At 40.3% G+C, this 24547-nt stretch overlaps 1 protein-coding gene across 3 annotated transcripts; it reads left to right on the top strand.

Moving 5' to 3' along the window:
• Positions 1-33: 33 nt before the first annotated feature.
• Positions 34-21749, top strand: LOC115199050 (anoctamin-6). Of its 3 annotated transcripts, XM_029761568.1 has the most exons (21): positions 6841-7025; positions 7150-7197; positions 9084-9154; positions 10615-10743; positions 12294-12359; positions 12988-13275; positions 13609-13722; positions 13855-13970; positions 14147-14281; positions 14559-14664; positions 14965-15025; positions 15237-15382; positions 15532-15609; positions 15754-15979; positions 16348-16517; positions 16858-16955; positions 17687-17817; positions 18493-18698; positions 18939-19144; positions 19230-19335; positions 19482-20516. In XM_029761568.1, the coding sequence occupies exons 1-21, from the start codon at positions 7010-7012 to the stop codon at positions 19695-19697; spliced, it is 2733 nt and encodes a 910-aa protein (XP_029617428.1). In that variant the 5' UTR covers positions 6841-7009; the 3' UTR covers positions 19698-20516. The 3 variants fall into 3 exon arrangements, with proteins under 3 accessions (XP_029617425.1, XP_029617428.1, XP_029617426.1); XM_029761565.1 differs by lacking the exons at positions 6841-7025; positions 7150-7197 and adding an exon at positions 34-280 and having other exon boundaries at positions 19482-21749; XM_029761566.1 differs by having other exon boundaries at positions 6841-7197.
• The last annotated feature ends 2798 nt before the right edge of the window (positions 21750-24547 follow it).

Below are 24547 nucleotides of genomic sequence, written 5' to 3'. Positions count from 1 at the left end.
TTGAACTTGATCTAAAAAGCATGCAATGTTTTTTCATTTGAAACAATGTTGAGAAATAAAGTGGGAACCTTTGAAATACATGCAGCTCATTGGCGGTGATCTTACACGATGCGTTAATTCCGCCGTAACATTTTGCTATCCAGGTTTAACCGTTGATGACTTGTTATGATATGTGACATATTTGAGATGAATGAGAGTGGGGACAACATTCTTGAAATGGATTCTTTGTCCGAGACAAAATTGGATGGCGACACGGAGATAGAAATGGGAATGGAAGTTGGTGAGTTAACGTGGATTTCATTATCTTTTGCAACGCGAGAGGATTTATTGCAAGAGAAAAGGGCGGAATAATGTAGCCTTCCTCTGTAACCTCTGTAACCTTTCGTTTACGCCTATCATGAACCAAAATTGTATTTTATTTGCTCAAATGTTATTCTGTTGTATCCCTTATATATTTTCTCCTTTGTTATTTCAAACTTTAAAAAGTATGCAATAACAATATTGACTTTTGGCACCACCATTGCCCTCTGTAATGAGAGGGTTCTGCTTAGCTGAGGAACGCTCAACTCAGTTATCTTTTGTATCTGCCTCTATCTATCTGCCTCAATATACCCTACACTATACGTTATCATAAACTTCATTATCATCAGTGTTTATAAAACTGTAGTAAATTAGTTTGGACTCAAACTGTCTCTGCAACTGTCAGTCCAAGGTCACTCATGCACAGGCACACCTTCGATGCTCTCAGTGTTACCATGAAGGATGCTCCATACCACTTCTTAGAATTTTGGGTGTCGTGACCGGGACTCGAGCCTAAATATCTGTGGTTGTTAGGCTAACACGGTAGCCATTACACCAATAAGTCAGACTCAATGACGAGGTCACTAGTTGTTGAACTAAGGTCGACATAGCATAGGCTATCAACCACACTGATTCACAGATGCAAGATTTCAGTCATAGCCTATGGCTGGCTGCACAGCTTGCCCCTACTATTATTGGCCCAATGTACACTCCCACTTTCGCACACAATCAAATATCCTTCGATCGTCGGGATCTTCGGACAGTTTGTTAATAACTAGATCATTACTTTGTAGTTATTTAAGAGTTTTTTTCCAAAATTCTATATCCACCAATTTTCAACATTTGTGTTAAAAAGATATATAATCAGAAATGATTGCTTATGGGTACCTTCATGTGTGTTTAAAATATTATAGTTTTTTTATTCATACATTTTGAATGTGTATGTTAAACACTATATATATATATTAAAACAACAATATAATGACAATATCAATGGCTGCTCCCATCAAGGGGTGCTCTGGTCAGTGGGTGCGCTCATCCCCACCTGCCCCAAGAGGCCTGAAGGGCGAAGCCCCTGCCCCCGCCACTCGGGATTTTCCCAGGGCGGGAAGGACTGAGCCCCTCCCGACATCCAGGAGGGCATGGAAGCGAGCGCATCCACCAGCACAGACAATGCTCACAGCATGAAACCAAAACACAAAACATAAATAACTAAATGCAAAACATACAATAATCACATCCCCACCCTCACCCCTGATTGGAGGACCTCAAACATTTATACTGTGCATGTGTGTATGTATTTATTGCCACACTCATTAATTCCAACCTTTAGACAGCCACAGATCAACCCAGCTTTCCCAGTAAATCATAATTCTACCATTTCCTCTTGCTACATCCCTCCATTCTCCCATGGTGTCTCACTAGGGACTTGAAACTCCCGTCTGCAACATTTCTGCTGAAATTGACCCCAAAATAAACATTTTACCCAACAGCACAATGTTATTTCATATTGACTGACTGTGGTCCTTCAAATCCCCCCAAAATGCAGTTTGTCGGTCCAACCGTGCCCTGATATTATGACATAACATCCATTCCTGGACCTGACTTCAAAAACAAGCAATCAATGGACAGTACCAAAAGAGATACTCTTTAAATTCTGTTTCCACATGGCAGAGTCTGCACAGGGCTGACTGTTTAATGTTCGATATACAGAGCATTCTTTCTGTAGCGAGAATTTCATATAATAGCTTAAATTGAAAAGAACGGATTGATGCGTCAATTGCAGTGGTGTAAAGTACTTAAGTAAAAATACTACTTAAATCATTTTTGGGGTATCTGTACTTTACTAAACAATTTATATTTTGGACAACTTTTACTTTTACTTCACTACATTCCTAAAGAAAATTATTTACTTTTTACTCCATACATTTGTCATGACACTAGCCCTTTCAGAGAATTGGCTAGCAGAGATGTGAACAACCCCCCCCCCCCCTCTCCTGTTAGGGGAGGGGGAGGCAGTTTTACGACTTTATAGCCACTTCGTCAATTCCTTTCAGATACACTTCTCTCATTGACTATGCAGTATGGAGAGAGAGAGAATTTCACAGTAAGACAAAGAGACTCTCCTGCCCAATTCTACTACATCCCAGAATTGGAGAATTAAACATTATTCATAATTTAGAGAACGTGGAAACAGTCGGTGGCGAAGTCAGCTACGACCCTGTTAGTTTTGTTTCAGGTTTGTGACCTTATGAAAGACTCTGTTAATACAGGTTCCTCAGTTATGAGGCTTGCATCTAATTATTGTATAAAATGAATGAGTAAAGATGAAACTATTTGTGAAATGATATAATGTGATGTTAACCTTTAAAATGAGAAAATTGTCTTCCCTGTAAAGTTTAACTAAGTCAGTAGCCACGCCCAAGTGAATAGACATTGGTTGGAAATGATGAACCATCCCCTTTTATACATTTCTATAAAAGCCCCCATGACCCAAAGTCACCTAAGTTCCAAATAACGGGAGGACTTGTCGAAGAACACTGTCCAACGAGGATGAATCTCCAGAGTGAGATGAACCTCTCAGACCATGTGAACCTTTCACACGACAACCCAGAAGATTCTACAAAGGACGAGGGCGACATCGACTGGGCAAACCAGAGCCTCACATCACCAGCTCAACTATTGAAGCCAGCTTCACGTAAATACAATGCATTGCTTTTCCGAATGAGCGATCGTTAGGGGCATATGTATTTATGTGAGAATAGCTTCCCAGGTCCGATAAAGACCCATGTCCTTAGTCTTCCTCTGAATTTACTGTGTTATAACCACACTGTTTTATGTTGTTTAGTCCACTAGGGACGGTATTTTACTGTATAATGTTATCATGAATTGTATATTCTGTAATTAGTTAGTCAAAATAAATGATTGAGCCAATTGGTGTATGGATGATTTATAGTAAAGGCTGGGTTCGTGCAGATAGCCAAGAATTTTACGTTGTTTGGAATGAGAACTGGTGAGGTAGTAATTCATTAATAGAAGACTGTACTCGATAAGATATGAAAATATCTTTAGAGTCGATTCGGGGAAAAGACTATACAAATTTTCCTGTGGTGCCCCGACTTCCTAGTTAAAGTTTACATTATTAGTTTAATCACGTGATAATAATTACATATAGAGAATTGATTTGATAAAATAACAGTCTTCACATTTAATGACAAGCCAGAGACACGACACCTTTTCCCTGACACCCAAGATCATTTTGAATGCTTAGCAGGAAAGGAAAAGGGTCCAATTCTCGCGCTTATCAAGAGAACCTCCCTGGTCATCCCTACTGCCTCTGATCTGGCGGACTCACTAAACACACATGCTTTTTTAGTAAATCATGTCTGAGTGTTGGAGTGTGCCCCTGGCTTTCCAAAAAAAAATGGGGCCATCTGATTTGCTTAATAAAAGGAATTTGAAATGATTTGTACTTTTACTTTTAATACTTAAGCACAGTTGAAGTCGGAAGTTTACATACACCTTAGCCAAATACATTTAAACTCAGTTTTTCACAATTCCTGACATTTAATCCTAGTAAAAATTCCCTGTCGTAGGTCAGTTAGGATCACCGCTTTATTTTAAGAATGTGAAATGTCAGAATAATAGTAGAGAGAATTATTTATTTCAGCTTTTATTTCTTTCATCACATTCCCAGTGGGTCAGAAGTTTACATACACTCAATTAGTACATGATGCTGCCACCCCCGTGCTTCACGGTTGGGATAGTGTTCTTCGGCTTGCAGGCCTCCCCCTTTTTCCTCCAAACATAACGATGGTCATTATAGCCAAACAGTTCTATTTTTGTTTCATCAGACCAGAGGACATTTCTCCAAAAAGTAAGATTTTAGTCCCCATGTGCAGTTGTTAAACGTAGTCTGGCTTTTTTATGGCGGTTTTGGAGCAGTGGCTTCTTCCTTGCTTTCAGGTTATGTCGATATAGGACTTGTTTTACTGTGGATATAGATACTTTTGTACCTGTTTCCTCCAGCATCTTCACAAGGTCCTTTGCTGTTGTTCTGGGATTGATTTGCACTTTTTGCACCAAAGTATGTTCATCTCTGTCACGGCTGTTCGAAGGAGCGGACCAAAATGCAGCGTGTTCGTAGTTCCACATATTTAATAGACGTGAAACTGAATGCAATACATAAATAACTTGAAAACACAAAAACAACAAACCGTGACGCAGAGAGGAAAACACACTACTCAAAAGATAATAACCCACAAACAGGAAGAGAAAAAACCCTACTTAAATATGACCTCTAATCAGAGGCAATGAGGATCAGCTGCCTCCAATTAGAGATCAACCCCAAACAATCCCAACATAGAAATAGACAAACTAGAACTTAAACGTAGAAATAGAAAACATAGAACAACCCAAAACACCCCCTGTCACGCCCTGCCCTATTCTACTATAGAAAATTACATCTTACTAGGGTCAGGACGTGACAATCTCTAGTAGACAGAACATGTCTCCTTCCTGAGCGGTATGATGGTTGCGTGGTCCCATGGTGTTTATATTTGTTTATACAGATGAACGTGGTACCTTCAGGCATTTAGAAATTTCTCCCAAGGATGAACCAGACTTGTGGAGGTTTAAAAAAAAAAATCTGAGGTCTTTGCTGATTTCTTTTGATTTTCCCATGATGTCAAGCAAAGAGGCACTGAGTTTGAAGGTAGGCCTTGAACTACATCCACAGGTACACCTCCAATTGACTCAAATGATGTCAATGAGCCTATCAGAAGCTTCTATAGCCATGACATCATTTTCTGTAATTTTCCAAGCTGTTTAAAGGCACAGTCAACTTAGTGTATGTAAACTTCTGACCCGCTGGAATTGTGATTATAAGTGAAATAATCTGTCTGTAAACAATTGATAGAAAAATTACTTGCGTCATGCACAAAGTAGATGCCCTAACCAACTTGCCAAAACTATAGTTTGTTAACAAGAAATTTGTGGAGTGGTTGAAAAACGAGTTTTAATGACTCCAACCTAAGTGTATGTAAACCTCCGACTACAACTGTATGTTAGCACAGCTGAAAACTGTTGTGCTGATTAAAGAAGCAATACAACTGGCCTTCTTTAGACTAATTGAGTATGTGGAGCATCATGATTTGTGGGTTCGATTACAGGCTCAAAATGGCCAGTAACAAAGACTTTCTTCTGAAACTCGTCAGTCTATTCTTGTTCTGAGAAATGAAGGCTATTCCATGCAATCATCCAATTGGCAATAAACTGAAGCTCTCGTGCAACGCTGTGTACTACTCCCTTCACAGAACAGCGCAAACTGTCTCTAACCAGAATAGAAAGAGGAGTGGGAGGTCCCGGTGCACAATTGAGGAAGAGGACAAGTACATTAGAGTGTCTAGTTTGAGAAACAGACGCCTCACAAGTCCTCTACTGGCAGCTTCATTAAATAGTACCCACAAAACACCAGTCTCAACGTCAACAGTGAAGAGGCAACTTCTGGAGGCTGGCCTTCCTAGGCAGAGTTGCAAAGAAAAAGCCATCTGATGCTCCAGATACTCAACTAGTCTAAAGAAGGCCAGTTGTATTACTTATTTAATCAGCCCAACAGTTTTCAGCTGTGCTAATACAACTGCAAAAGGATTTTCTAATGATCAATTAGCCTTTTAAAATGATAAACTTGGATTAGCTAACACAACGTGCCATTGGAACACAGGAGTAATGGTTGCTGATAATGGGCCTCTGTACGCCTACATAGATATTCCATTACAAATCGGCCGTTTCCAGCTACAATAGTCATATACAACATTAACAATGTCTACACTGTATTTCTGATCAATTTCACGTTATTTTAATGGACAATTTTTTTTTCTTTCAAAAACAAGGACATTTCTATGTGACCCCAAACTTTTGAATGGTAGTGTATATTTGTTTGACATTGTTTGCAAACTGATATGTGACACGTATTAATGCCAAAGTAACATGCAAAACAGGCAATGAATGATGGGTCGCCACTGAACTTATCTAATGGGGAACAGTATGGTGGGGACCCATAGGTCTATCTAATATGGAACAGTATGGGGAGCAATATCTGACAGGGAATTTGGTTGAGAACAGAACAGATAACAAGGGGTCACATTTTTAAGAGTAAAATATGTGCTCTATATTTATTGTCAACACTCAAGATATGAAATTCCACAATATGGATGTCAAACAATATTTCAATTAAATGTGAGATATGTTGACCATGCTGTTATGTTCAATATGTTTGCATTTCCCCTACCTTTTCAGGACTCCAAAGCTCTTTGAGGACACCCACGGGCCCACTGGTTATTAATAACCCAGCAAATGCAATAATTACATTTCCGAATGACAATCATCCTTTCACTGTATATGGAAATCGGAAAACGACAACTACACTACGGGCCTAACGAATGCTATTCAGACAGTTTATGTGGGCGTAACAAAGCTGCCAAATCGCTCAAAAACTAGGCTGGTGGGAGGGAACCGGTCTGTCTAGAGAGACTAGTCAAAAACCCTCCTCCTAAAGTACCCATAGTCCGTATAGGACTACCCCACCCATTCTTTCAAATTAGAATTTGTTCTGAAAAGCATGCACCGTTTTTTTCTTTTGAAACAATGTTGACAAATAAAGTTTGTCAACTTTTGGAACACATGCAGCTCATTGGCAGTAATCTACACGATGCATTATTCCCGCGGTAAAATTTTCCAGACAACCCTCCACTTTTAACCATTTATGACTTGTGATATGTGACAGATTTATTAAAATTAGTGAGGACGGGTACAACGACATTTTTTTAATGGATTATGTGTCCGAAACAGAATTGGAGGGCGACACGGAGATAGAGATGGGTATGATAGAGGACGTCGGTAAGTTCACGTGGATTTCATTATCTTTCACAACACAAGATATTTTATCGAAAGAGAAAAGGGCGGAAGAATGTAGGCTTTGTAGCCGTTCGTTTCCACCTATCATGAACCATGTGCTACGCTACGGTATTCAAAATATCGTTTTTTGTGCACATTTTTTTTCTTCTCAAATGTAATTATGTTGTGCACCTTATATATTTTCTCCTTTATTATTTCATACGTTCAAGAATTATGCAATAACTACTGACTTTTGGCACCACCATTGCCCTCTGTAATGAGAGGGTTCTGCTGTACCTTACACTATACATTATCATAAACTTCATTATCATCTACCACAGTGTCTATAATACTGTAGTGAATTAGAGGGTATCCTAACTGGTAATCAAACCCAGTCACTGACTGGTCAATCCTTCCTTCGGAATGTAAGCTCCAATGTTTCCAAATCTCTTTATGCACAGGCACACATTCCATGGCTTCAGTGTTTACCATGAAGAATGCCCCATCCCACTTCTGACAACAGTGCAGCGAATTTTGGGATATCTGTGGTTGTCAGGCTAATGCCTTAGCCAATACACCAAGAGGTCCGACTTACTTGACTACGTCGCTAGTTGTACTAAGGTCGCTGGAATACATAAGTATTCCTTGTATAGGCCTAACAACTGCACTGATTACATTCACAGATGCCAGATTTCAGTCATAGCCTATGGCTGACTGCACAGCTTGCCCCTACCCCAGTCTAAATTCACAAGAAACGAACATATTTCTGGCCCAATGTAGACTCCCACTCTCCTACAATGTATCAATTCTCTGGGATCAGGCAGGTTTTCATTACTAGATAATTACTTGATAATAGTTGTAGTTTTAGGTTATACATGCACTGAGGGAAGGGCCTGAAAAAAATTCCACATCCATTTATGTGTTTTATACTCTCTCCATTTAACAAAGTACTTTGAAAGTGCTTCCAACAAGTGCTTGTGCTTCATCAGTCTGTCTTTCTGCCATGAGCTAGTAAACATAGCCTTTGATCTGGTCTAGCGTCAGTACAAGCAGGCTCAGCGTAGCATGTCTGTTTCTAGGGAAGCACTCTACAGGGGGAAAAGGGTTGCCTGTATAAATCACATAGCTAGGTGGATGGTTTTGCTGAAGGTAAATATTGTATTGTGTCTCATATGTTCACAGTCAAACTTGGAGAAATACATGACACATGGCATGCAGTATGCAAGTATTTAAGTATTTCTGGCAACTTCAAAGGATCTGCATTCCAAACAAGTGAGAGATATTGCATACAAGCAAGTCAAGTGAAGTACATCAGGCATGCTTCAATTCAATAACATTGGAAGATTTTTACATAATGTTTTCAGCACAGTTTTATTAGCACAGTTGCTATCAACTTGTCGAATGGAGGTACTTGCCTAAGATACTTAAACTATTCCATCATGGAGTATCTGAGTTTGAACATTTACAGTCTTTTCCAGGACGTTACTAAGGGTAATGTTTTCCAAACACCATCTGATTCCAGTTACATTAGGTTTCCATAGTACTTCCTACCATGGGACGTTTAGAAGTTTTCCCAATGGAATGTCATCTGTTGTGTAAAGTATGAATGTAGTACCAGACACAATAAAATGTAACATTTAACTGAATGAACACAATTTAATGTGGGTTGTTGAATGTGCTTTACTTTGGCATTATATTCCCCTCTGAAATAAAGATATGAGTACTTTGCACTGGTGCATATGCTCAGTAAATCTGATAATGTATAATAATCTGCTGGGCCTTGTCAGAGTCTTACAAAAGATGGTGGTTAAGAAGAGTCACATCTCCATCAAGATCTTGTCATGCATGTCTCTCATGTCTTTAATACATGTTTTTTTTGGGGGGGGCAGTCTATTCTCAGGAGTTTTTGCCAACCTTTGAGACTATACCTGAGGGGGCATCAGTGCCCAAAGTGGAGAAGGTGAGTCTCAACCCTTTAAATTGTATAACATTTCTGCATTATGAAAATGATTAGTACTCATAGCTTTGATAGTAGTTGTAGTTGTCACGTCCTGACCAGTATAAGGGGTTATTTGTTATTGTAGTTTGGTCAGGACGTGGCAGGGGTGTGTTTGTTTTGTGTTGTTAGGGTTTTTGGGTAGTGTTCTATGTTTTGTATTTCTATGTTCTATTTTCTAGTTATTCTATTTCTATGTTAAGTTTATTGTTTTGACCTTCAATTGGAGGCAGCTGTTCCTCGTTGCCTCTAATTGAAGGTCCTATTTAGTAGGGGTCTTTTTCGATGGGTTTTGTGGGTAGTTGTTTCTTGTTTAGATGTGTGCCTGACAGGACTGTTTTCGTTGTTATTTTTGTTCAGGGTTTATTTATTTTAATAAAGAAGAACATGAGCATTCACATTCCCGCTGCATTTTGGTCTAATCACTACGACGGCCGTGACAGTAGTATTAGTTTGAGCTGCCAATGAATAACTTTACAATTAATACCATATTTGTATAACATGGCTTGTTCTTGCATTTATTTCACCAAGAGGGATGTGGATTAATTTGCTTTTGTATTTTCATATGCAGAAAATGCATGAATCAATGTGCCAAATATCTGTAATTACAAGAGAGGTCTATGTTTGATCCCAATCCAAATGTGGACGTCACCCCGCTCCTCTGCTCTCTCCACTGGCTTCCAGTTGAAGCTCGCATCCGCTACAAGACCATGGTGCTTGCCTACGGAGCTGTGAGGGGAACGGCACCTCCATACCTTCAGGCTCTGATCAGGCCCTACACCCAAACAAGGGCACTGCGTTCATCCACCTCTGACCTGCTGGCCCCCCTACCTCTGAGGAAGCACGGTTCCCGCTCAGCCCAGTCCAAACTGTTCGCTGCTCTGGCACCCCAATGGTGGAACAAGCTCCCTCACGACGCCAGGACAGCGGAGTCAATCACCACCTTCCGGAGACACCTGAAACCCCACCTCTTTAAGGAATACCTGGGATAGGATAAAGTAATCCTTCTAACCCCCCCCCCCCTTAAAAGATTTAGATGCACTATTGTAAAGTGGTTGTTCCACTGGATATCATAAGGTGAATGCACCTATTTGTAAGTCGCTCTGGATAAGAGCGTCTGCTAAATGACTTAAATGTAAATGTAAATGTAATGTAAATGTTATCGTTCATGGAACAAAAAAAGGGTGTGTCACTTTTTGCCGTTGTAGACTCTTCCCTCCCTCTCCCATCTAAGTCTGATGTCAGTTGAGAAAGACGTTGTCTAGTAGGGTCTCGTACAAGCACAGTGAGGCTGTCTGTCAGTCCCGCTCTCAGTAAAGAACATGTATGATATCATGGAAGAAGAAGAGTTTGAGTTTGAGGCTGTGGAGCTACCAGATATCACTGTGGAGCTACCAGATATCGCCTGTTGTTTTTGCCCACAGGCTGAGTTCAACGGCAAATCTGACTCTCTGTTCTTCAATGATGGGGTTAGACGGATCGACTTTGTCTTAGTCTATGAAGATGAGGACATGAAGGAGATTGACAAAAATAGAACGTTCCAGAAACGTAAAGTAAGTGCATTTCTGGTGGCAGATTGTGAGTCTAAGTGTCCTTATTCACTTTCAACATGGTCAGCAGGTTTCTGTCTGACAGAAGTTAAAAACAGTATTCCTACTGTGCTGTGAAAAGGCATGTTTGAAATGATATGCAGTTTCACAATGTAAGCATAGTTTTGAGGAATATGTGAATCTAAATGTGTTTTCTTATAGCTTAAGAGGACTACTGTATTATCTATGAAACAAGTTACTAAAGCCGCATTCCATCAAAGATGTTAACTTGTAGGGATCAGTTTTATGTTCCGTCATAGAAGCTGGTGATGTATTATGCCAGGACCTAAGGAATTCACACAACGCTTTCTCATTGTACACCCGGAATATTGACTTTGAATATTTGTAGAGGGAGTTTTTCTTTGCTTCAGTCACGGTGTGTCAGATCTAAGGTTAACAGTGTTAACACTCTTTTCTTAACACTATGATTAATATGAGGCCATTTACAAATGTACAATAATTTTATCATCATATGCCAAATTAACATACCAAAATAAAACATGAGGAAATTCTAGACAGTATGTTGCACATGCAGGTATGTCGTGTACTGTATTACACACTTTTGTGAAAGTAAAATCTCTGTTTCACAATATCCATCACAACAAGGTGACAGAAATGTAACATACACTAGCATACACTATACACTACCCTTGCAAATGTCAAAATATCATTTTCCAAATGTCAGATTTTGGCGCATCATAATGGCTGAAATAATAAGTAAATGCACCTTTGATAGAGGTAACATTTGTGATTCACCAACAATCCCCCATATGTTGAATTCATGTTTTACAATGAGTGGTTTGGGGGCAGGGAGTATTGAAAGCAGAAGGAGTGTACACGCCTCCTATGCAGCTGTGGTCGCTTATGTTGCCAAGCTCTTGATGTCATGTCCCAGTGGGGCTATTATGACATGCCCAGACTAGACACTCCATTATATAGACACTCCATTATACTGAAGTGCTGCTGTGGTGGCTTTAATGCACTTTCACAGACGGAGAGGGAAAAGGAGTAAAAATTCCACTTCCCTAGAAACTGACCCTTTAGTCATTCCCAACCCAGTTATATATTCTGTATTTACAATTCTTTGCAAGTATTGTGGATGCACTAAACAGAAGCATACCGACGTACGTAGTAGCAATGTATTTTGATTGACCTTTTATTTATTTGATGTGGTTTTATCAGAAGTCTTGTATCGTACACACAATTCCCATACAGATGTAGTCAGTTTCATACATGGTTGAAATCAGTCAGTGCATTGCTATCCATTGAGGGGAAATAGGTCAATGTAATGTCAATATAATGACACTTTTCATTCATCATTTATTATACACAACCACAGTTAAGATGGGATAATAATAATAATGTATTAGATATTACATTTAACATTTGTAAAGAACTTTTCATTACAAGAGTAATAAGAGAAACAGATTGGATCTCATCCAATAGGGAAACAGAAGGGGCAGTGTTACAAACACGGGATCCATTCATTTAACATCCTGTATTCTCTTCCCTAGCAACGCAGAGAGTACTTTGAGGCCAGCTTGATGAAGATGGGGATGGAACTAGAGGCTGCCAGATCTGTGAGTGGCCCATAATGCATTTTACAAGGACTGGCTTTATGTATTTACTCTGCTGTTAGCTTGTAGAGTGTGTAGATCTTCAGGGACGATTGGATGGAAACAATATTTTGTATCTTACATTCGTTTGGTCTGAAATGGTAGAGAAATACCTAATGTTTGTATTTGTTACATAGTTTTATTATCATGCAGCTTATTTAAGTGACCTTGTGGATCTTGTTTTTGGCTGCATTTTCAATGGCAGACACAGTTGTTTTACAAAGTTTTCCTTTTAAACAGCCAACTATTTCCTCAGAAAGGGTTGAGATTGAATTGCAGTGGAAAACTATGGCACCAATTCCATTATTTGAGTAGTTTCCCAATTATTGGCACACTTTAGTGGTATTTCATGGAATAGGATCAATGAGTTAACATTGATAAACACAGAGCCAACTTCTGATTTTGTAGACAATAAAGTATTGCATTAGATTTATGTGGTATTTTAGTACTTGTTTTATGTGGAGGATGTAATTTGTGATCATGGCAATGTCTTCTTAATTGCCCCTTAGGGGATTACTGAAGTTGTAATACATTTAGTTGAAATGAAAAGGGCTGCCTTATCTTGTTGTTTTATCTTCGTCATTCCGACAAGGTGGTAGATGAGAAGCTGTTGTTCGTCAAGGTGCACATGCCCTGGGACGTGCTGTGTACCTACGCCGAGGTCCTCCACATCAAGCTGCCCATTCAGCCCAATGACCTGTCCACCACGTCCTCGCCCTTCAACTTCCTCAGCTGCATCACCAGACACTTCTACCCCAGTGAGGACCTCATAGCCAAGGAGACGGAGTACTTCACCGCCCCGTTCGAGAAGGACAGGCTGGAGTACTTCTACGTGAAGGACCGGGACCTCTTCTTCACGCCATCCATGAGGAGTAGAATGGCAAGTGCACTGCTTTCTTTACCTCATCATGGAGTATAAACCCCAAAGTCAACCAATAAGAGGTTAAAGATGCAGCAGCACACTAGATTTTGATAGAGATTAAAAATAAATCACTAAAGAGAAGTCACCTCATTGACTTACTTTCGGTAGTTTAAGCATCTCAGGTTTCTGATGCTGCTAAATGGTGTTGGAAGATATTTTGTCTGTAGACCACAGATTGGTTATTCAGCCCTTGCGCTATGAAAATATCAATGTACCTATACTTAAAACACAGTGTTAACACTCTTTTCTTAACACTTCAATGACAACAGAATGGTTGGTCTTCCTCCTCAGGCCTACTACATCCTCAGCCGAGCCCCCTATGAGGTGCGAGGGAACATCAAGAAGTTTGGTGTCACCAAGCTGCTCGATGGGGGGGTGTACAAGGCTGCTTATCCCCTGCATGATGTGAGTGGGGATAAAGAGTGGGGTGGCACTAGTAACTGACAACATAGTACATTAAACACCAATCGATCTGTGAAAAGACTGAGCAGTGTTTTTATGGACTTTTTAGTTTTGTTTTCTGTGAACTTACTTTAGTGCAGATTCAACGTCAGGTCGAAAGAAGATGAGTGCCCCAATGAGAGATACCTCCTGTATAATGAGTGGGCTCACCCTAAAAGTTTCTATAAGATGCAGCCACTTGATCTCATAAGGTAATTCATGCTTTAATCTACTTTCGCAAAAATGCACATTGCACACACATCGCTGCTTTAGCATAATAAGGTGTTGAGAATTATTATTCCAAACAGAATGTGCTTAGAGGCCTAATCATTGTAATTACGGAAAATAAGGGATGGAAATAATAATATTTTCTTTCATTTTCTCACAGAAAGTATTATGGGGAAAAGATTGGCATTTACTTTGCTTGGCTGGGCTTCTATACAGCCATGCTAGCCCTCGCTGCCATTGTTGGACTTGGCTGTTTCATTTATGGGTACACAACTCAAGAAACAAGCACCTGGAGGTATGTTTAAAACTCAAAGAAAGTACTTCAGAAACCCACAACACCATAGAAATATATTACAAGTTGCTAAATCTAGTGTATATCAAATGAAGATCAATTAGTGCAGGACAGGACACATAAGGTTAAGTAGAGTAAATATAAGTGGATTGATGTTCCTTCCATGCTGTTCCCTGACACTCTAACTGTGTGAAAACCCAATGATTAACAACTTTGTTGCATTTTGTTGTTGAGTTTTTGCTGAAGTTTGACCCATCTGTTCTGTTCATTTATTGGACAGCAAAGAGGTGTGCGACCCTTTGATTGGAGGAAATATTGTGATGTGTCCTCAGTGTGATAAGGAGTGCACATACTGGAGGCTGAACAGCACCTGTGAATCTTCGAAAGTAAGTAATGTATACATTATGGTTCACTAATTCTGGTCCATGGCTATACAGGTTCTTATCTCATTCACTCCCATGGTCAATTCAGAGTGATTATGAAAGTGACTTATATGGATAGTGAGTCCCTTAAAATTATATTTGCCAATGCTTCTTATGTCAGACTGTTTTCTCAGACTCCTTGGCCCATGAGACATGCTACAAGTCATATTAAACCTTTTTGAACAGGGTTTGTTTTCATATAAATTTACAAAGAGTCATGGATGGAGAGAAAACATGTATTTCATGTGATCTTGTTTTCCTTAGAAACTGTGCATATTTGATAACTATGGGACGCTGGTGTTTGCTGTCTTTATGGCCATTTGGGGTGAGTCATTTAATTCATTAAACTTACCAAATGTTCAAATGTAGAGGTTTCAGAAACTGTATTATTTTAGTGTGTAGTTTTGTCTATCTAAGCTTATTAGCAATTAGATGTTGCATGATAATGATATTAGAGTTTTCCTCAGCACATGCTACAGTCTAGGACCAGGCAGGTAAAATAAAACTTTACACTCTTGTTCCCATCCTGGTTCTAGTGACCGTGTTTCTGGAGTTCTGGAAGCGCTACCAGGCAGAGCTGGAGTATGAGTGGGACACCGTGGAGTTCCTTGAGCAGGAGGAGCAACCTCGTCCCGAGTATGAGGCCAAGTGTAACCATGAGAGAATCAACCCTGTCACACGGGTAAGGAACATACATTCGTCACACAGTCCCTATGGTGATTCCATGGCGTCAGACTCAGGACCGATTATAGTAATGTTATATACTTGTTTTAAAAGGACAGGAATACCTGTATCATTACTTCATTGTAAAACATGTTATTCTTCATTTAGGTAAAAGAGAAAGTACCTTATACAGCCTGTGGACGGTGTATAAGAGTGTCTTTAGGAATCGGGACCGTATTATTCTGGGTAAAAACTTTTGGATTTCTCTACTGTTATCTTGTTCTGAATAGGCCAATTTACATGCACTCCAACAGCAAAATTTGTTTATATAACCCTAACCTTTGTTTCACGTCTGACCCCTCCAATTCTTGTGTTTGTGCTTGTGTTCAGATTGTGTTGATCCTAGCATCAGTGGTGGCCATCATCGTATACCGACTGGCAGTGTTCTTCTCATTTTCGACGAGACTCCAGTCTGACCTAAAGGAGCTCGAACCGTTTAAGGAGTATGTGACCGCACAAATGGCCACCTCCGTCACTGCTTCTATCATCAGCTTCGTAGTAATCATGGTGCTCAACATCCTGTATGAGAGGGTTGCCATCTGGATCACTGACTTCGGTGAGACGCCTCAATGTCAAACAACAGGAAATATGTGGTTTGCTATACGGAACTATGGTGTTTCTCAAACTGCTTTCAGACAAGGGCTAATATTCACTCAAACATGCCTCAGCAAGGTTGATGCAGTGCCCCAAACATTCTGCAATTATACCATGGTATGAGTAAATATTGCACGCCAATAGGTTTGAAGTAATCCAAATATATGTATGCCAACATATTTATACTCTAGGAAATTCACAACACCACAATAGCCCTTAGCTGATGTCCTTATTCAGAGTCACTTGCAGAACCTGGACACAGAAAAAGCTTGATTTAAGCCTGATGTTTTTTTTGATGAGACTGAGAAGATGCCTTACTTCATTTTAAAGAGCTTCCAAGGACCAAGACGGATTATGAGAACAGTCTGACTCTGAAGATGTTCCTGTTCCAGTTTGTCAACTACTACTCCTCCTGCTTCTACATTGCCTTTGCCAAAGGGAAAGTGGTTGGTTACCCTGGGCAACCTGTTTACCTGCTGGGCAAGTACAGGAATGAGGAGGTACGTACGCCTATCAGTTGATTGAAAGATCAGTTGATTGAAAGATCAGTTGATTGAAGGCTCAGTTGATTGGTGCTTGGCACAGAATATATGATAACACAGTATGACAGTGTTTTGCTTTTCCACTTCGCTTGTGTTCTAACTACGTTGCCAAATTATTAGCTGTTGCATTCTGTGGCTTTTTTGTTTGACTAAAAGAGACCTTCATATTTCAAATGAAAGACCTAGATGAGGAAATCTTCCACAAAATACAAGTTGATGGAATGGAGGTGCTTTATCATGTAATACTACAAGATGGTCGACATTGGTTCATGCATTGTTTGTGTCTCATCCTTACCAGTGTGATCCAGGAGGATGCCTGATTGAGTTGACAACCCAGCTCACTGTCATCATGGGCGGTAAAGCCATCTGGAATAACATTCAGGAGGTGTTGCTGCCGTAAGTTTTTGGTTCAATGGAAGAACATAAAATAGCCAACCACATCAGCTCTCTAGGAGCCCAGCAACCGTAAAGTTTCCCAGTTATATTGGATCAGGGTTGGTTCAATGGTTTATTCCATCCCAACTCAAAATGGAATTCCCCCTTATCTTCAAGTGTATCTGTATCCAGACATCATTATTATCTGATTCAGAGAGCAAACATAAAGGCGTCTTTTTGCAGGCACTAACGGAGTCTAACTCCACCATGGCTTATTGGCCAAAGACTATGGGGAAATGAATGTTTTTTTGTTGGGTTTCTGGATAAATGCCAAAAACACAGGCTAAGGAGATCTTATACGTTCTGTTCTATGAGATCATTTTCATCAGCTAACGTCACTTTTTGTGAATTTTAAAGCATTTATGTAATCAAAACAAAAACATAAAGCACATAAAGGCTTCATAATTCATTAAGGTCATGTTAACTGACTGATATTATCTCATAGGACAAAACGTATAATATCTCCTAATCCTATTTCAACCTCAGACCTTATTTTCGGCATTTATCCCAAAACCCCATTCTTTCCCTATTCATTTTACCCATAGGAAATGCTAATTTCAGTTTTTTTGTATTTTTAGTATTTTCCCCATAGAAAATGCTAAGTCATTTCCGTTTTTTAGGACTACAAGCTGGCGAGCTCTATTACCTTTTAATAAGCAGCATGATTCTGCGATTGACATGTTTCTCATCAGGTGGATGAAGAATTTGATATTCCGCTACTGCACACGTGTGGGGTCTGAAAAGGTGATTCCTCGCTGGGAACAGGATTATCAGCTGCAGCCCATTGGGAAGCTGGGCCTCTTCTATGAATACCTGGAGATGGGTAAGATATAAAGAATGAGGCAAACTCTCTCCCTCTCCAAATCAACCCCTAGCCCCTATCCCCGGGCACCTCTGTAGATCTGAGAGGATTGGATAGGTGTGGACGCAATATGGTGGCAGCTATGTGCGTATGCTCGGAAGTTTTTTAAGCTGATCCTGCTATTTCTTTGGGCTCTGTCCAGAAACCACCTCTAGCTCCTAGCCCCTATCCCCAAGGCACTTGCTTAATCTAGAAGGGTTGGATGGACATAAGCTATATGGTGCAAATCCCCCCTAGCTACTATCATAGTAGCAGGTTCCCCCCTAGCTAGCCTGTCAACTACTATCATAGTATCAGGTTCCCCTCTAGCTAGCCTATCAACTACTATCATAGTATCAGGTTCCCCCCCCCTAGCTAGCCTATCAACTACTATTATAGTATCAGGTTCCCCCCTAGCTAGCCTATCAACTACTATCATAGTATCAGGTTCCCCCCTAGCTAGCCTATCAGCTTCTAACTATCATAGTATCAGGTTCCCCCCTAGCTAGCCTATCAGATACTACCATAGTATCAGGTTCCCCCCTAGCTAGCCTATCAACTACTATCATAGTATCAGGTTCCCAGATCTATTGATGGAAAGGCTTTTTTCTGCAGTGATCAAATTTGGCTTTGTGTCTGCATGGCTTTTTCCTACAGTGATCCAGTTTGGTTTTGTGACTCTGTTCGTGGCCTCCTTCCCCCTGGCTCCTGTCCTGGCTCTGGTCAATAACCTCTTTGAGATCCGAGTGGACGCCTGGAAGATCATCACCCAGTTCCGCCGCATGGTTCCAGAGAAGGCCCAAGACATCGGGGCGTGGCAACCCATTCTCCAAGGTGTCGCCATCTTGGCTGTGGCATCAAATGTGAGTGATGGCTCCTCCATTGGATTATGAAGTATTATGAAACATACATATATTTTTTAAGATGATGTATTTATCTTGTTTTTTTCTCCATTGCATAGTCCCATCACTTGATGTCAGTCATATAATTTGATTGTTACCATGCTGATGTAGTGACATTCTTAGATAGATTATAATTAATCTATTATGATGAGCACCAGTTTAATGTGCACTGTCTCCTCCACTTCCTTGTCTCTCTGCCAGGCCATGATCATTGCCTTCACATCAGACATGATCCCACGGTTGGTTTACTACTGGTCTTTCTCTGTGTATCCCTATGGAGACCATTCCAGTCACACCATGCAGGGCTACATCAACAACACGCTCTCTGTGTTCGACATCCAGGACTTCTCCAACAAGAGCCGGCCCTTGCAAACACCTTACTGGTTCAATAACAGCACCACCTGCAGGTAATGTGAATGTATATGAGATGGATTTCAACGAAATCGTGTTAGACATTGAAATAGTTCATGCAGTCTCTCTGTCATACTTTAGATATCGAGATTTCAGATATCCACCAGGACACCACAGGCAGTATGAATACAGTATCTACTACTGGCATGTGATAGCTGCCAAGATGGCTTTCATAATAGTTGTAGAGGTGAGTAGAAATTTCTCTGAAACGTTGCTTTGACCTGATTTTTCTTTCTACAGTGTAGTCTAATGCCAGATGGACATTTTCTAGCCTTTCAAGAAATCCTAATAATGTTTTCCCTCCTTCCGACCCTTATACCCTTGTCCCCTCAGCACATTGTGTACCTGACCAAGTTCGTTCTGTCCTACGTGATCCCGGACGTGCCTTACACAGTGAGGGAACAGATCAAACGAGAGAAGTACTTGAGCCAGGTCATCCTTCACGAGACCAACCTCAAACTGGTGACCAAACGCTTAAAGCCTGTCGCTGATAAGATACTTAAGCACAATGAGGACCAGGATGAGGAGATGATGGACCTTTACTTTTAATCTCCGAAACTTTGTCAGAGAATTGAGAGTCCTGCCTTTGTCAGGACCTACAATATTTACAAGTATTGTGAGCAGCTAAATATGTATTCAATACATGTTTTAATAACTTTAATTACTATGAATTAATATTATTAATATTACTAGTAGCTTAATAGCTTGGTGGGGACTACGACCAACCAAACCAGCCATGAAGCTCAGCTCTGTTGCTCAGATCTCTGGATCTATTGCATATTTAGCACTTTTATGTCACTGATTGTTACATGTACCCTGTTACATTTTATGTGTCTTGTATTGTTAAAATTAGGATTCAATGCCATATGTTTGACTGTACGGTAAATATGGAAGATTATGAATGACAACAATACTTTTCTTCTTTAAACAAAACATACAGATTTTTATACCATTTGTGGCCTAGGCCTATCAAAACATTTCTAATACTCAAGGTGTGCTTGATTTAGTCAGGAATAATTCCAAAAGCTCAAATTGCATTAACCAGGCAAGCCATCAAGTATGGAAGCTCATTCCCACCACCCAAGAAAAAATATCTGACTATGAGTTATGAAATAGTAAGGTATAATTATGAGATAGAAAGTTATAATTGTGAGATAGAATGTCTGGATCATGGACATTGAATAGTCCTGCAGGTCGACCCCTTTTAAAGTGGAAATCAGGGATTCGCACAATAACATAGCTTCTCCCACCACAGCTGAGGAATGGGGCAGGAGAAATGTAACCCAACTCAAATACATAGACACAAGGACTCACATATGGATGCAAGGACTGCCCATCCATGAGATACAAATTATATTTTTAACCATGTGTTGAAGCTATACTGTGTTTGTTTACAATTACAAGAGAGTAAACCAAGCTTATATTTTGGGTTCTGATTGGATAAGACCGTTACTCATTTCTAAGTTACATTATTGAAGAATCAGTGGCTTTACACTGAGTGTACAAAACATATTTCTATGACATAGACTGACCAGGTGAATCCAGGTGAAAGCTATGATTCCTTATTGATCTTACTTGTAAAACCCACTTCAATCAGTGTAGATGAAGGGGAAGAGACAGGTTAAAGAAGGATTTTTATTGAGTCATGGATTGTGTATGTGTGCCATTCAGAGGGTGAAAGGGCAAGACAAAAGATTTAAGTGCCTTTGAATGGAGTATGGTAGTAGGTGCCGGGCGCATTGGTTTGAGAGTGTCAAGAACTTCAACGCTACTGGGTTTTCACATTCAACAGTTTCCCGTGTGTATAAAGAATGGTCCACCACCCAAAGGACATCCAGCCAACTTGACACAACTGTGGAAAGCATTGAAGTCAACATGGGCCAGCATCCCTGTGGAACGCTTTCGACACCTTGTAGAGTCCATGACCCAACAAATTGAGGCTGTTCTGAGGGCAAAAGGGAGTGCAACTCAATATTAGGAAGGTGTTTCTAATGTTTGTACATATTAATTAAATCTGATGTCAACCAGATGTCATCAAACAGGCACCAACTCACATCAACAAAACTCTTCAATACGTTAATATTGAACAATTTCACCACAATCTCTCTATCTTTTTCTCTCTCTCTCTCTCTCTCTCTCACACACACACACACAATGTGTGATTGACTATAAGATATGCATAAGGTTATCCTTAGTTGAGGAGGGCCTGATGCAAAGTGCACATTGGATTTATGTGATACAGAACGCCTGAACGTATCTCATAATAATGACTTACTATCATATAATCTCATAAGTCGTAGTCAGATGTTATTTTTGGGTGGCGGGAACGAGCTTCCATACATACTCATGGTCACCTCAAGTATTTACAGTAACATTTTTGACCTATGTATTCGATTTTAAGCATTTTGATAGAAGTCTATTGCCATAGACTAACCTCTTGAATGTTGCTGTATTATATTGTGATTTTTTTAAACCAAAGGTATATACGAACTAAGAATCTGCCCCTGTGTACGATATTTGTCTTTCAAGTATTTTGTCAAGTGTATTGTAATTTGTATGTTATCCCAAATAAAATCAAAATTCTTTGTTTTTTATATAGAACCGTGATTATGTTGGTCGTCATTTCAAAGTTCAGGTCAGATACAGTTCATCTTCCAAATAAACTGCACATGTTCTCATACTTGAAATCCTGTGTTGTGTCTGCCATTGCCCCGACAGTCTTGTGACTGGTTTGTAACTGATGTTTGTTTGCTTTTGGACTCAAATGTTATCTAGTAACAAAGATTGTCTATCATATTGACAAGATAGTCAAGTGACCGCTTTAACAATGGAAATACGTGTCCTCAAATATGGAAGGCGGATGGGAGGAGGCGAGATCAGGTGGGACCATTCTATCCAATGAGAGGGCAGATATGCTGTGAACAACAGGCCATAGAAATAGATAGAGGACTCATCTTTGCATCTGTGCCATTATAGCGTCTGTGACTGCATTTTAAAGTAGTTTGTTTTCTTCGGCTGATTTCTCCTAACTCATAGGAATCCCCAATCAGTTGACTACTTTAAAATGGTGGAAGCCCTCAATGGCAATGTCCATGCTAAAATGGGTTATATCCATGATGAGTCCTCTATCTATCGCTATGACAACAGGGCTCCCGAGTGGCGCAGCGGTCTAAGCCACTGAATCTCAGTGCTAGAGGCGTCACTGCAGACCCAGGTTTGATTTCAGGCTGTGTTACAACCAGCAGTGATTGGAAGTCCCATAGAGCAGCGCACAATTGGCCCAGTGTCATCTGACAATTAAATAGACTCTGCAAATAGACTCTACTTTGTCTCTATACTGACGCTTAGCTTGTTTGATTGCCTTGCGGAGGGAATAGCTACACTGTTTGTATTCGGTCATGTTTCCGGTCACCTTGCCCTGATTAAAAGCAGTGGTTCACGTAACCCAAATTGCACTAGTCACTTTAATAATGTCTACATATCTTGCATTACTCAATTCATATGTATACAGCTGTGGCCAAAAGTTTTGAGAATTACACAAATATTAATTTCCACAAAGTTTGCTGCTTCAGTGTCTTTAGATATATTTCTCAGATGTTACTATGGAATACTGAAGTATAATTACAAGCATTTCATAAGTGTCAAAGGCTTTTATTGACAATTACATGAAGTTGATGCAAAGAGTCAATATTTGCAGTGTTGACCCTTCTTTTTCAAGACCTCTGCAATCCGCCCTGGCATGCTGTCAATTAACTTCTGGGCCACATCCTGACTGATGGCAGCCCATTCTTGCGTAATCAATGCTTGGAGTTTGTCAGAATTTGTGAGTTTTTGTTTGTCCACCCGCCTCTTGAGGATTGACCACAAGTTCTCAATGGGATTATTAAGATCTGGGGAGTTTCCTGGCCATGGACCCAAAATATCGATGTTTTGTTCCCCGAGCCACTTAGTTATCCCTTTTGCCTTATGGCAAGGTGCTCCATCACGCTGGAAAAGGCATTGTTCGTCATCAAACTGTTCCTGGATGGTTGGGAGAAGTTGCTCTCGGAGGATGTGTTGGTACCATTCTTTATTCATGGCTGTGTTCTTAGGCAAAATTGTGAGTGAGCCTACTCCCTTGGCTGAGAAGCAACCCCACACATGAATGGTCTCAGGATGCTTTACTGTTGGCATGACACAGGACTGATGGTATGTCACAGGACTGATGGTAGCTCACCTTGTCTTCTCCGGGCAATCTTTTTTCCGGAGGACCCAAACAATCGGAAAGGGGATTCATCAGACAAAATGACTTTACCCCAGTCCTCTGCAGCCCAATCCCTGTACCTTTTGCAGAATATCAGTCTGTCCCTGATGTTTTTCCTGGAGAGAAGTGGCTTCTTTGCTGCCCTTCTTTACACCAGGCCATCCTCCAAAAGTCTTCCCCTCACTGTGCGTGCAGATGCACTCACACCTGCCTGCTGCCATTCCTGAGCAAGCTCTGTGCTGGTGGTACCCCGATCCCGCAGCTGAATCAACTTTAGGAGACGGTCCTGGCGCTTGCTGGACTTTCTTGGGCGCCCTGAAGCCTTCTTCACAACAATTGAACCGCTCTCCTTGAAGTTTTTGATGATCCGATAAATGATTGATTTAGGTGCAATCTTACTGGCAGCAATATCCTTGCCTGTGAAGCCCTTTTTGTGCAAAGCAATGATGACGGTACGGGTTTCCTTGCAGGTAACCATGGTTGACAGAGCAAGAGCAATGATTCCACGCACCATCCTCCTTTTGAAGCTTCCAGTCTGTTATTTGACCTCAATCAGCATGACAGAGTGATCTCCAGCCTTGTCCTCGTCAACACTCACACCTGTGTTAATGAGAAAATCACACACATGATGTCAGCTGGTCATTTTGTGGCAGGGCTGAAATGCAATGGGAATGTTTTTTGGGGATTCAGTTCATTTGCATGGCAAAGAGGGACTTTGCAATTAATTGAAATTCATCTGATCACTCTTCATAACATTCTGGAGTATATGCAAATTGTCATCATACAAACTGAGGCAGCAGACTTTGTGAAAATTTATATTTTTGTCATTCTCAAAACTTTTGGTCACGACTGTATACTATATTCTATACTATTCTACTGCATCTAAATCTTTGTCGCTCTGCCATTACTAGCCCATATATTTATATATTCTTAATTCCATTCCTTTACTAGATATGTCTGTATTGGGTATATGTTGTGAAATTGTTAGATATTACTTGTTAGATATTACTGCACTGTCGAAGCTAGAAACACAAGGATTTCGCTACACCCACAATAACATTTTCTAAACACTTGTATGTGACAAATAAAATGGGATTTGGATATAGTGGTATAGACTGGTCGTGACCGGTCTCACAGTCCAGTACAGTAAGTGGCG

The sequence above is a fragment of the Salmo trutta genome, chromosome 8 (genome assembly GCF_901001165.1).
Source record: "Salmo trutta chromosome 8, fSalTru1.1, whole genome shotgun sequence".
Lineage (NCBI taxonomy): Eukaryota > Metazoa > Chordata > Actinopteri > Salmoniformes > Salmonidae > Salmo > Salmo trutta.
This window is presented reverse-complemented; position numbering and strand designations above follow the sequence as displayed.